We start from the raw sequence: 13935 nt of genomic DNA, 5'->3' as shown, positions 1-13935 counted from the left end.
CATAAAAATTCAGGTGAGACTGTTCTTCTCTAGAGCTGCATCACAAATGCGTTGCTCGTTGGTTTTCACCCAGATTCTGTTGAGGAGGTGAAGCTTTTCCTGGCACAGGATACTGTTGGAAGGCCAGGAGAAGGAGCAGAGCTAGGAAAAAAGACACTGCTGATAACTAATGAAAAATGATTCCTTTTGTTATTGTGTGACTTCATATTGTTTTCTTTGTTGCATTAAGGAAATAAACTTCGGCTCTCTGTTTACGCCTTTTGATCTAAGAGCTGTTAACTTATCCTTTCTCTCTTTCAGTCATTAGAAGGTGTGGACAAACACCATGCAGACTCCCAGCTGGGTAAAACAAGGAGACCAAGTGATGCTGTTGTAGATGATGAAGATGAAGGCATTGAGGAGGAAGAGGAAAGCTGGGGTAAATACTGAAAGGCAATCTAGAGGTTTTCCAACTACATCCATGGGATCTCACCCAGCTGCTTTGTATTCCTTTTTCTCGAGTGGCAACTTTACATGCTACGGGGCAAATTTTTTTTTGGAACTGAATGGTGTTTCCTAGGTATTTTGTTGTATGAAATGGGTGATCTATCAGTTAAAGGGCAGAGAGATTCCCTCTTGGGCACTTTGGAGCCATCCGCTAGAGCAGGGGTAGGGAACCTGCGGCTCTCCAGATGTTCAGGAGCTACAATTCCCATCAGCCCCTACCAGCATGGCCAATTGGCCATGCTGACAGAGGCTGATGGGAATTGTAGTTCCTGAACATCTGGAGAGCCGCAGGTTCCCTACCCCTGCGCTAGAGACAGACATGGACACGTATGCCAAAGAGCCTTTGCATTTAATTTATCCAAATGCAGAGATGAAAAAAATATAGAGATGCTCAATTGGTGATGTTGCAGCCAATTTAAGTCTGGACCTAACTGACTTTCAGTGTGCCCATGCTCCTGTCAGTGGAAGTGAAAGTGTTATTAACAGTGAAGACAGTTCGACCCTTTCAATTCTGGTGAAGTTTCTTTCAGAAAAGCTTGAGTAGATTTTCTGAGTCTTATTTATCTGCTTATTCATCACCATCCTAGAAACATACTCCACAAATTCCACTGATCTAACTTTTCATGTTTTTGTCGTGGAAAATGGGGACCGGGAAGATGGTTGTCTGAAAATGGCTTCTGGGAACCCAATCTCTTCTGCGGAATGTCCTGATATGAACAGCCTTGCTTTTTCTTCAGCTTTGCAGAAATCTTAATTTTTATGCACTTGAAAAACTATTCAATCAGTATGATTATGTTTAATAGTTTATTTCGAGGCTATGTTGTCCATTTTGCCATCTTTTCCCCTCTCCTGGGAGACATTTTGGGGATGCCAAGTGGGACAAAGTTCCCATTGCTGACCAAATGAGTGTGAAACAAAAGTTTATGCCCTTACTTGAGTGTTGTCCCATCAAAAAAAATTAAGGGGGGAAGGGGGGGGGCTTGTGGAAGGCTTTCTGGTGGCAGGTTTTTTTGGGGGGAGGGGGTTCTTTCTCCCTGTGCCACTTGAAAGCCACTGCAGTAGCCCTTTCCTGCTGCTGCCAGGGGCTCTGGATTGGGCTGGAGTATCCTACCTTTCTGTCCTTGCAAGTGCAGAAAGGCAGGGTATAAATTTTGTCAAATAAAAACACAATAAATAATCTTCCCTCTTATTTTCTACTTTTGCTAGGGTTAAATACATTTTTTCTGTTTCTCACAAAGATTCCTCCTTACCTGGACCAAATGATAAGCAAATCAGTTGCCTGAAGACCTATTTTGGACATTCAAATTTTAAACCGTAAGTTTCATTTTATGGCAACAGGTTTTTTAATTGTTTATCTTAAAGTGCCACCCATAAGGATGGATCAATATGGCAGGCTTCTATTTGGACTGGCATTACCATGGACAGCCCTCCAGCCCCTGCAGAATCATTTAATAGAGTTAGCAGCACAAGATAGGATCACTGTGATATTGCAGGTCACTTAAATGTGTAAAGGATTTCCAAACAAAAACGTGTCCCCCACTAATGTCTTCTCTTTCAGTAGAACCCCAAGTAATTTCTGCAGTAGTTGGGCCCCAAGTGGTATGTTAGCAGCCTGGCGAGTGCTGTGTGTGTGTCTTATGAGGGAGAGGGCTCTTCCCTAAGGTAGAAGTTGGAGGAGGAAGGATCGTTGAGGAGCTTGTGGGAGGTGGACCTCTATTCCAGGCACTTAAAAAGCAATTTAGTAGCAGGCCGGTTTTCTTTTGAGATTCAGGTTTGTCACTATGCAAGCAACATGCCATATTACATGTGCCCTTTGTAAACAGGAGTATTAATGGATGAGAATCTTAAGGATTTAAGGAAAAGACAATTGGCAATCGATTGATCACAGCTAGAGGAATAACAGCAGTAAAGAAAGGAGAGAAACCTACAAACCAGCATGCGAACTCCCTCCAATTTAAAATGTGTTTTTTTAAATAGTTATGCTTTATTATTGCTTTGGCAACATCTGCTAATACTGAGCTTATTAGTCCTTCCTGGAATGGTGATGTGTAGGAACCTGGTGTTTTGTTCACTGTATTGTTTTATTTTTAGAAATTGCTTTAATATAAATATTTTTTAAAATACATAATACCTAATTCCTGAAATCTGTCATGTGTCCTAGAAAACAGTGAGATAAAACATACTATAAATAGCAATTCCTTTTGTTCAGTTAGGCAAACAGAATGTAGATATCATATATGAGAGTCAGTGATGTTGTCACTGAGCCATCGTATCACAAGATTATCAAACTTTGTGATATTCACGCCCCACTATTTTCTGTGATCGCTTTCAGATAATTCAGATATAATTCACAGTTTTGTCTTCATCAGTCTCTTCTAGTTTAGTCCTATTCTGCTATATAATAAAAGGAGGTACTATATTTTTATGGAAGTGTCCTGCAAAGTTCTGTGTCTTTTTGTTTCGATTTACTTAACCAGTCTTCTGGTGTTCTAAGACATTAATCTGTCTCTTAAATAGCTTGTTTGATCAAGTAGAAAGTGCCATCAAGTCACAAATGACTTATGGAAATGCAGTATGTTCAGAGGTGGTTTGCCACTGCCAGCCTCTGCGTGGGCTGAGAGAGTTCTGAGAGAACTGTTATTGGTGGAGTTGTGGGGAATCGACTGTGGTTCTCCAGGTTAGAGTCTGCCACTCTTAACCACCATACCATGCTGGCTCTCTGAATTCCAGTATAGATAATTAGAATTTTATTTAATCTCTTGGCCAGATGTTCTGTTAGAGTCTTATAATTTCTATTCAGCTATTAAATAGATTGATAAGATGATGTTTCCTTGGGGTCTTTCTGTTCCTTTGGTATTAACATAAGGTTTGCATCTGGGGAAGTCTTCAGCGTCTGCGTACTACTATCTAATTCCCTATTATGGAGATCTCGGACAGACCTTGTAAAACTCATTAGGTATCTTGTCTGATCCTAGGGATTTATTACCTTTTAAATTTCTTACAGTTTCTTTTATTTCTGTAATAGAAATTGATTGGTCCCAGAACTCTTCACGTTTTTGCAGAAGTCTTGGTATCATAGTACTATTGAGAAATTATCTTACTTTTTATTATATTAGAACTCTCTGCATATAAATTTTTTTATAAAACATTACAATTCTTTTATTGCCTGGGCAGCCATTAGAGTTATCTGACCTCAAGCTGTCTTAATTTTATAGACCTATCGTCTTTTATAGACCTCAAATATAAGTTGACTTTTTCATCACATTTTTTGTGCTGAAAAAGCCCTCTTCAACTTATACTCGAGTCTTGCAGAAGCCGTTTGCCTCAGCAGCCAGGTTCTGCAAGGCTTTGACAGCCCCCTCGCCATGGCAGCAAGAGAGGAGAGGCTTTGAAGGGCCCCTTGCTACCCCTGCCATGGCTGTCAAAACCTCACCAAGGCAGCTGGCTTCTGCGAGGCTTTCAAAGGCACCTCACTCCCCCTGCCATGGCAGCTAGAGCGAGGATGCTCTCGCTGCCATGCTGGGAAGCAAGGCGCCTTTCACCAGCACAGGGTGCAGAGATCCCCTGCCCACCTCCATGCGAGGCCCTGCGGGGCCTCGGATGGAGGTGGGCAAGGGAAGTCGGCTGCTGCATTTCCCACCTTAGACTTATACTAGAGTCAATACTTTTTCCCAGTTTTTTGGGGCAAAATTAGGTACCTCGACTTATATTTGGGTCGACTTATGCTCGAGTATATATGGTATTTCTTGCCCCCTTTTCTACACAAAGTCTAGCCAAGTCTTTTCTTAGTGTTCTACTATGTTAAAACACAGACTACTTCACTATAAGCAAGGATTCAATTACTGAAAATGCATCGTACAATTTCTGTTTATCTTTGGCAAAATTTCATATCAACCTATTTTATTTCTACCTAGTTGACTTATGCCTCTTTTTCTTTTTTTACACTTTTACTTCTGTCGTCCAAGCACAACTGAAAATGTTGTGTTTGGTATTTGAAGTCTTTAAGAGCTTGAAGGAGAGACAGGCAGACAGAGATCATATCCGTAAGCAAGTGAAGTTACTTACAGTAGTATCCCTTTGTACAGTAGTACAGTAATACAATAGTATCCCTTTGGAATATGTTGCCACAGGAAGTGGTGATGGCCACTAACCTGGATAGCTTTAAAAGTTGCTTGAACAGATCTTTGGAGGAGAAGTTGATCTATGGCTACTAATCTTCATCCTTCTTGATCTGAGATTGCAAATGCCTTAGTGGACCAGGTGCTCGGGAACAGCAGCAGCAGAAGGCCATTGCTGTCACATCCTCCATGTGAGCTCCCAAAGGCATCTATCTGGTGGGCCACTGCAAGTAGCAGAGTGCTGGACTAGATGGACTCTGGTCTGTTCCAGCAGGCTCATTCTTATGTTCTTTGTGATAAATATCTAAAGGATTTTTTTAGTTATTATTATTCAATATATTTTTATCCTAAATAGGAAGTTTTTAGCGTTTCTCAGTTAAAACTAAAAAAAACTTTGTTTTCTGCAAAAAGGAACTGGACTGTTTCCTATGGCTGTTAAGTTCAGCTTGTCAGATGTTCTGATTGAAATGAAACATGCTGTTTCTCATCTTTCTTTCATTTCAAGGGTCCAGTGGAAAGTGATCTCTTCGGTTTTGCAAGACAGAAGAGATAACCTCGTTGTTATGGCAACTGGTGCGTTGCATGTATTTATTATGAAATATTATTGATATGAGTTTAATAAAAGATGTACATGTTCCTAAAAATGAAGATGCTAGTGTTTATGGGGGTGCAGGGTTGACCCTGGTAAGTATTAGTATGGGAGACCACAAGGGAAGAGTCTCTCTCTCTCTCTCTCTCTCTCTCTCTCTCTCTCTCTCCATAACACTATAGCACTGCAAAGTACAACAACACAACAACCTTTATTAGGCATTTAACACTGCAAAGTCTGTGATGGTTTGGGGGGATAGTGAGAACTAAATTTTTTTGAGACTTTGTATGGAGTGGCTTTTTCATGCAGTCTGTGCTTTTTTAAAGGGTATGGCAAGAGTTTGTGCTTTCAGTTTCCACCTGTCTACACCGGAGGTACTGGAATAGTCATCTCCCCCCTCATTTCTTTAATGGAGGACCAGGTACTACAACTCGAGTAAGTCGGGGTAGTGGTTTGTCCTAGATCACCATTTGCAACCCTGCTGTGGTTTTGATAGCTTGTTGGCCTCCATATTCTTGCTGCCCCACATGCTGCCCCAAAGTGCTGCATCCAAGTCTGAGGAACTTCACAAAGGGCTTCCTCAGAATAAACTTGGGCCTAAGCATGGTCAACCATTTAAATAATAGTCTGATGGGGTAGGAATAAGAGGCTCATCAATCCATTCTGTCAGTTCTGAACAACGATTTTTTTTGTTTTCATAATCCCATGTTGTGTAGTGAGAGGCTGGTTTTATGATGTTTCTGTGTCTCTTGCTTTGATAATTTCAGCTGGGCATTTTTTGGTTTTCTAGTTACTAGAGGGAAATGATATAATTGAAATGTGAATTTGTCCGTCACCAGTTAATATATTCAGTTGGAATGTTTACCTGGTTAATTAAAAATAACAAGCAGTGGTTGCCACCAATATGGAGGATTCTCAAACTGTACAGTAGCTTTTACTAAATAACCAATTCTCAAGGGTCTCAGCAGATCAAGCTGAGAGGAAGCCTAAAATCAATGTGTCAAAACAGTTTACATGCTGTTCAGAGCTCGATTTCTTGAGAAGAGATATCAGCACTCTGAGCAGTGAGTGGTATCTTGTACAGACCCTAACCAAAAAGACATAATTAAAAAAAACTTTATTAGTGAAGGGTGTGCATATATGGGTTGGGGAGGAGGAACCAAATTCAAAAAGAGATTTAATTTCATTCTAGTTTTAGGTGGGGCGATTACCTGGTTGTGCTGGCTCTTTTCTTTGCCTTTCTCTTCCAAGCACAGAGTGCGCCAAGTATGGCCTGTATATGCTTTATGCTGCTATTCACATTGCAGTCCTAACAACTCTTTCCTGGGAGTAAGCCCTCCTGGATAGCCCTGAATAGGAGTTTGAGTAGACCTGCTTAGGATTGCTCTCAGAAGGGTGCTGGTTTGGTGTGGTTCTTTACTGCTGCATCCAAATGTGAGCTAGTGTATTACCTCAGGCATCTCTGTGTGTATTCTGTTTGTCTAAATTTTTGCAGTTGAGGAAAATCCTTCACACTTCTGGTGAAGTGCGGTGTAGTTTTTGGCACTATATCACAGTAAATCAGTTTTATCTTCAAGGGGATCAACATAATCTTGAAGAAATTTATACAAAAGGGTCAAAAGAGCAGGGAACAAAACTTGTCTGCACAAATTTAACTGGTTTCTTACTGTGCCATGGCTGCAAAATACAGCAAAATTTGCTCATGTAAGCAGTGTACCAACGTAGTATTTTGTGCTTGTAAACTTCTCCAAACACGGTGGAACTAGCCTGCTAGTAAACGTATACTGTAAGAGGGTATATATGTTCTACTCAGGGAGTTCTTGGTTTACTGAGCTGCAGAGCTCTCTGAAAGAAAAAACGGGAACAAAAGATTTAATATTTGGAGCAGTTTTAAAGAAACACTTTCTAAATAGTGTGACTTTTGATATTGCAAAAGCGGAAGGAGAGAGGAAGAGTAAATGAGTTTCACTTCCTTGTAGCAAGCATTTGGTGCAGTGTTTAAAAAGGAACATTGTATGGGGAATTTGCAGGGCTTCCTGCATCTAGAACTTGTCCTTTCACTTCCTGCCCCCAAATCTTACAGACCTGGCATTGATAATTAGAGAGTGCAATTTTGTGCTTCCCCGCATTTCCTTAAAAAACATAATAGGAAACCATTCTCACATTTAAACTGAATGAAGCATTGAAAGTTACTTTTCTATAGTGCTTCGATCTCTTTTAATGGTATTTTCTTCGCAGGATGTCAGGAATTCCAGCTTGCCTTCTTGGGTCAGCGCAGTCCAAAAATGTTCGAAGGGAAATCCAAGCGTAAGCCCTTCTTCCCTGCCATTCCTTTTCTTCTCTTTTTGTTCTCCCAAGTTGTGAAAATGCACACAGCGATTTATTAGGAAATGTGTATGAATGTTATGGTGGGGCGCATGTACTTCAAGTTTGCTTTTATGTTGGCAGTATCCAAAGAGCTAATCTGAATTTGAATCCAAGGATTTTGGTGGTTTCTGTAGAGCAGTGGTTCTGGCTCAGCGGCTCTCAGAGAGCCAAAGTTGCCATTCCCATAAACCAAAAGAGCCACATTTACTTACATCCCTGGCATGAACACAGCACCTCAGGGAGTTTCATAGCTTACCTGTTCCTCAGACAAAGAGTAGCCTACATAAAAGAACTACAGTAAGATGACAGTGAAAATTTTTTAAAGAGCATTATAAAGCATGAGAACAACTGACAGATACCTCTTTCTGAATGTATACAGCAGAGTACATAGAGCTTAAAAAAACAAACCCTAAAAGCTCCCATAGAGGCAGTTTGCATGGCTTCCTCAGAGTGCTCCTCAAAGGTCTCCTGCCAAAGTACTGATCTTGCTTAGCTTCCGAGAAGATCAGGCTATGCCATGTCTCCTTCCCTCACCATAAGGGTTCTAGAATACTGTAAATCTGTGTGGGCCAGTCACACACTTTTGACCTAGCGTACCGCAAAGGATAAAATGCAAGAGAGGAGAATGATGTAACCTGTCTTGGATCCCCATTGGGGAGAAAGGTGGGGTGACAAATAATACATTGGAAGCACTGCCATTCAAAAGGCCCTGTTGCGTGTTAATACCTAATGAAGGTGGTACACGAAGTTTGTCCTCAGTGTTTGGACACATCCATGTTGTAGGCACGTGTCCTCAACTCCAAATTGTTAAGCCTGCAGAGTTCAAAACTAGAACTTAGAAAGTCCCTGCTGTACATGCTGTACATGTGGATGCTTTGGTTTTACTGAGCCCTTCGGGGGAGGGCGGTTTATAAATTTAATAAATAATAATAATAATAATATTTAACTTTTTAAAAGTTGGCAGCTGTTTGTCTGAGATACTGTTTTCTTGCTGATGTCAATTGTTGTTGGCACTCCTTTTTATGGATGAATTTTTATTGTTCTAACAGTTTGTTTTGTACTTTATTGCCATATGCTACTTTTGGATGTTACTTTCTTTACAGAAATGGAAAGCATTTAATTTACTAAAATATGTAATCTAAGCGCATGTTGCTGGATGTCCTCTAAAGTTGCTTTTGAATGTCTCTTAATGCAAATTGCAAGCTGTCAACTTCAGATTTTTGTGGAATGAATTTTTCAGCCCTTCACTTCTGGCTGATGATGATACATCTTTCATTTTTTCACATAGGGGTTGCTACAGAGTTGTCTACATAACACCAGAGTTCTGCTTGGGGAATTTGTCATGGCTTCAGGAACTTGAGCAATCAATTGGTGAGTCTGGGATAGTTAATACTATGAGAACTCTCCCAAACTGATTGTTCTGCCTGAAGGAAGTTTAGCTCCCGAGATCTGCCTTAGCTGTGTGTTCTGTTTCTCCCTTCCTTTTGATGATTTTGATAACTGAGAACCAGGCTATCAAATTAATCGGCATCATAGATTTTAGTAAATTGTGTGTTGGTTTACTGATTTTCAATTTAATTCTGTATTTTAAATGTGAGGGGAGGGTGGGGTGTAAGATAAACAATGGGCCTGTGAGGGGAGGGGAGGGTATAACTAGCAATAAATAAGTAAGGTTTAAATTAAATCCCTTTTCTGCCAAGGAGGTTTATTGGGTGACCTTGGGCCAGTCACATGCTCTTAGCTTGACCTACTTCCAAGGGCTGTTGTGAGGATAAAAAGGGAGGATGCTGTAAGCCACTTCAAGCCCTCAAAATATCTAGCTGTCCTCAATCAGAGCCAGAGTCTTTTCAGCCCTGAGCCCAGCCTGGTGCAGTGGTCCATCAAACGAGACCCAGACCTGCAAGACCGGTCACAGTTCCACAGGGTCTGTAAGATGGAGCTGTTGTTGAGGGCAGCAACGGTATCCATCATAGCTGGCCTCCCTTTCTCACCTTTGTTTACTTCTGTGCCAAGTAAACAAAATTAAGAATAGCCTTTTTATGTATTTGGTTGACTGCCTGAATGCATTCTGTGCAGAGAAACCTAGAAAGTATGTTAGCCTAAAGTCTGTGATAGAAAATTTGATTTTCTGCATGTAGTACAAATTCTGCAAATTTGCATGATTTATTTGGAAGAATTTACTCTGATTCTGCTAGACGTGGAAAAGGACAAAAATCACCAAACCATACAGGTCACAAAAACACAGTTGCTTTGAACTATTGCTCCCTCTCTGGCTTCATAGGTGATTCAACATTGTCAGCACATTTTCGAGCTTATATATGTAAGCAGAAGGGCTTTAAATCCGGTTGCGGTTTGAAAAAAACACCCAACAACAATACGACTCTCAGATAGTCAAATTCTCTTCACACCACCATATTCACTGCTTTTTCTGTACATTGGCTGCCATTATTCCAATCTGCTTGTTAGTAACAGTGCTGTGATAATTTCCTCCCAGGTTTGGCTCTGATAGCTATTGATGAAGCACACTGCATTTCTGAATGGGGACACGACTTCAGGAATTCTTTCAGGTCTTTGGGCTCCTTAAAGAAAACTCTTCCCACGGTAAAGTGCTGTTGTCACTGCAGACAAATATTGTGGGTTTAGTTGTTTATCAACATCTGATTAGTTTGCTGTTAGTGTTGTGGGTGCTTTTTCTACTTTGGAGGACTCTGATGTGCCTTGGTTTTGAGCAGCAGCCCACTCTGCTCAATGATCACTCCCTCTCGAGCAGCCCAATTTGGCTGTCTGGTAAAATGCCAGCCTTCCCATGACATCCTCTTCCCTGCCTGTAATATTGTAGGCGTCACTGCAAACTATGGCTTGAGCTAAGCATAGTTTAGAACCCAGATGATTTTTTTGTTTGTTTCTAAACATCCAGGCAAACTTTGGTTTAGATTGGCTCACCTGCTTTGACTCCTGTCTTCTTCCTACTTTCATTTCTGTGGTACTTAACTAATATTCGTGAATTCAATTTTTGTGCTGCCTCATTTTGGCCCAAGGTGGGGTTTTCCCCCCCAGACCCTACTTTTCAATGTTATAAGCTGGCTGGTCACAAAGCACGTGCAGTCTAAATTCAAGCCAAAACACGATTAAAGAAATGTGGCAGTGGTTTGTTTGATGGGATGTCTAAATTGAGCCACAGAGTGCTTAGGCACAAATAATATAAAAGGTATAAACTGAGTAGAGGACCAGGGGAGCGTGTCAGATCCTGTAATCTCCTCTGGAGTCTGGAATCATTAAGCATGCATAAAGACTGCCCCACAGAGGGGGAAAGCAAGAGAAGCCTGCATATAGTTTCTTTTCAGGAGTGAGTGTTTAGTATAAATGCTGACCCCGAAGATGGAGGTAGCTATACCCTAGAGCAAGGGTCTCCATCATGCTGCCTCTGGGCACCATGATGCCTGTCAGCACCTGGTACCTGCCAAAGGTTTTTAAAAGGTGGGCAGGAGGGTGGGGTTTTTGGAGGGCTTCCAATTGTCTGTATAGATTAAAAAACATCCTGATAAAACAGAGCTTCTGCCTGAAACATTGAAGAGTAATACTAGCGTTAGATATACCCCTCACTCCTTGAAATTTTGTGATTGGCTCCATCCAGTGGCGTACTGTCCATGGGGACAGGTGGGGTCAAATGACCCCGAGCGCAATGGGGTGTGTGTGTGGCGGCCACAAAATCACCCCACCTCCCTCTTCCTCCGTGCCGGCCTAGCTCGGAAGAGCTGAGTTGGCGGAGGGGAGGCACCAGCCACCTCCTTCTCCTTCTCAGGCCCTCGGGGGTGAAGCTTGGGGGCGCTGCTTGCCTGCTGCCACTGTGGTGCCCATCCGAGCTGCCCTAAAACCTGCCCCCAGGCAGGCGGGGCACAGGGGGGGCGCCTGGAGCAGGTGTTGTCTGTAGATGCCATTTCCCCCCCGATACGCATCTGGCTCCACCTCCTGTGGCATTAATTTTGGGATTGTGCCTACTGCCCTACAGTAGTCCGAACTCAAAGACTCCCACAGACTCAGAGAGGTTAAGGACCCCTGCTGTTGAGCATTCTAGAAGTTCTTCTAATGACTAATCCTTTTTCATCATGTTGTATCAGCCACAATGAAGGTTCGAATTTCATAACTGACATTCTTGGACTTCTCAGGGTGCTGTGGAGATGAGAAACAGTCATCTGAATCTCCTAGACAAGAGCATAATCAGATCATCGAAGATGTTAACTTTTAAACCTTAACTTTAGATTTTGCTGTTAGTGGTTTGAAAGTGTTAGTGGTTTGAAAACTTTCTTTGTCCCTTTCCCTGATTTGCTTTCTGTTCTTCCCGCTTCCTTTTCAGGTTCCTATTGTCGCTCTCACTGCAACCGCAAGCCCTTCTATTAGAGAGGACATTGTGCATTGTCTAAACTTAACGGCTCCTCAGATAACGTGTACTAGCTTTGATCGACCGAACCTGTACTTAGAAGTGGGACGAAAAACTGGAAATATTATTCAAGATTTTCAGCAGTTCCTTATTAAGAAAGAAAAGTGAGCATATTCTTTGGCTTATTTAGCTACACCCTACCTGTTAGAAAATTCTTCTTGGGTAAGAAAAGCCGGAGGGGAGGGGGGAGAGAGAAAAAATATCAATATCTATTTATTTAAGGTTATTTCCCATGCGCTCCAATACACTAGGCAGGGTATATTGCTTGAATAGATAAATGTTTATTAATCTATATCAGTGTTTCTCAACCTTTTCGAGGTCAGGGTACCCTTGACCTCACTCTTCATATCTCATGGTACCTCTGCCGCCACCCTCCACCTTCCGCTCCCATTGCCCCTGCTTGCCACACCCCCCACCTTCCCCTCCCAGGGTGAAGGGAAGCACTGGGGGTGGTGGTGGCTGCTGACCTTGTGGCAGGCCCTGCCCCATGGGTCAGCTCCATGTCCTTGCTGATGCCAGTGGGAGACACCACAAAAATGAGGGGGGCAGTAGTGTTGCCGCGGTACCCCTGGGACATGCTCACGGCACCCCAGGGTACCACAGTACCCTGGTTGAGAATGGCTGATCTATATGAATGCAATATCGTCAAGTTCTCCCTGGATGAATACAGGCCTTAACATTTGTACTGGTTGTTCAATGAGTCTTTAAGGTGAGGAGTTCTATGAGACAGCTGTGCTTGCTGAACGATATCACTAAAAGAGGTGCCCTTGATTGCTCTCAGAGATTACAGTGGGACATCGGGGGGGAGGGGTAGTTTCTAGAGGTTTTTTGACCCTATAGGTCAGTGATTTCAAACCTTTTCGAGACCGAGTGCCCAAATTGCAACCCATAACCCACTTATTTATCACAAAGTGCCAACACGGCAATTTATCCTGAATACTGAGGTTTTAGTTTAGAAAAAACGATTGGCTCCGAGGCGTGCGTTACTCGGGAGTAAGCTTGGTGGTAGTCGGTGGCTTTGCTTTGAAGCAACTGTGCACCTCTTCCAATGGTTTATCGTACATATTTATCGTACATATTTATCGTAAAGTTAACCTTATTGTTTTATGGTACATATTTATCGTAAAGTTAACCTTAATTTTTTGCTGCTATACTCTATCAGCTGTTTCACATACAGTCACTTTCAACCTGTTCTTTGAATTCTTAGATCTGCTTATGAATTTGAAGGTCCCACTATTATTTACTGCCCTTCAAGGAAGTTAACTGAACAGGTAGCGGCAGAGCTGTCAAAACTGAAGCTTACATGCTGTACGTACCACGCTGGCATGGGAATCAAAGCAAGGCGAGATGTTCACCATAGTTTCATGAGAGATGAAATTCAGGTATGAGAGAAATGTGGTTGGCTTGCCATAGGATGTTATCTGGATATTTATTTACTTGTTCACAGTCTACTGTACTCTCTAAGACTTGGGGAGAAAGCAATATGGTAAGTACTTAGAACCAACAACAGTAGGGAACATGCTAATACAGACAATACAGCAGTGCTGCAAAGCACAGAGCAGTGAACAGAGCAGAACAACTGAGGAGGCTGTGCATCTAGCTTATTAAATATTCAGTTTTTTGACCAGAAAACCTCACAAACAAATTTCCTATTCTCTATATGTAAACATTGGACATCAGTGGTATTTAAGGTTGTTGTGACTGAGGCTGAGGTCTTCTGAATATCTGGAAAAAAGATTTTAACTCACCAGTGAGGTAGACTTGTACTTCCAGGGAGTCAGCTTTGCATCTCATTCTGTTGCTCTTCATTGGGACTTGTTGTTGGTCAGGGGCTAGGATTTCTAAGTTTCTTCACTTTGTTGTTTATTTTGCAAGAATCTATATCAATAACAAGATAATTTAGGTGGAGTCCATTGAACACTGGAAAAAAAAACACC

The 13935-nt window shown here is 41.9% G+C and overlaps 1 protein-coding gene across 2 annotated transcripts in view; it reads left to right on the top strand.

The window, feature by feature from the left end:
• Positions 1 to 13935, top strand: part of WRN (WRN RecQ like helicase) — a 74060-nt gene that overhangs the window by 25683 nt on the left and 34442 nt on the right. For both annotated transcript variants that reach the window (XM_048503171.1, XM_048503172.1), the window contains exons 11-19: positions 301 to 418; positions 1725 to 1800; positions 5110 to 5177; positions 5520 to 5628; positions 7432 to 7500; positions 8849 to 8931; positions 10055 to 10161; positions 11915 to 12102; positions 13206 to 13380. In XM_048503171.1, the coding sequence (XP_048359128.1) occupies positions 301 to 418; positions 1725 to 1800; positions 5110 to 5177; positions 5520 to 5628; positions 7432 to 7500; positions 8849 to 8931; positions 10055 to 10161; positions 11915 to 12102; positions 13206 to 13380 (993 nt within the window). The remainder of the gene's footprint in view (positions 1 to 300; positions 419 to 1724; positions 1801 to 5109; positions 5178 to 5519; positions 5629 to 7431; positions 7501 to 8848; positions 8932 to 10054; positions 10162 to 11914; positions 12103 to 13205; positions 13381 to 13935) is intronic.

The sequence above is a fragment of the Sphaerodactylus townsendi genome, linkage group LG07 (assembly GCF_021028975.2).
Source record: "Sphaerodactylus townsendi isolate TG3544 linkage group LG07, MPM_Stown_v2.3, whole genome shotgun sequence".
Classification (NCBI taxonomy): domain Eukaryota; kingdom Metazoa; phylum Chordata; class Lepidosauria; order Squamata; family Sphaerodactylidae; genus Sphaerodactylus; species Sphaerodactylus townsendi.
The sequence above is the reverse complement of the archived record's forward strand: the minus strand, read 5'-3'. Positions and strand labels throughout refer to the sequence as shown.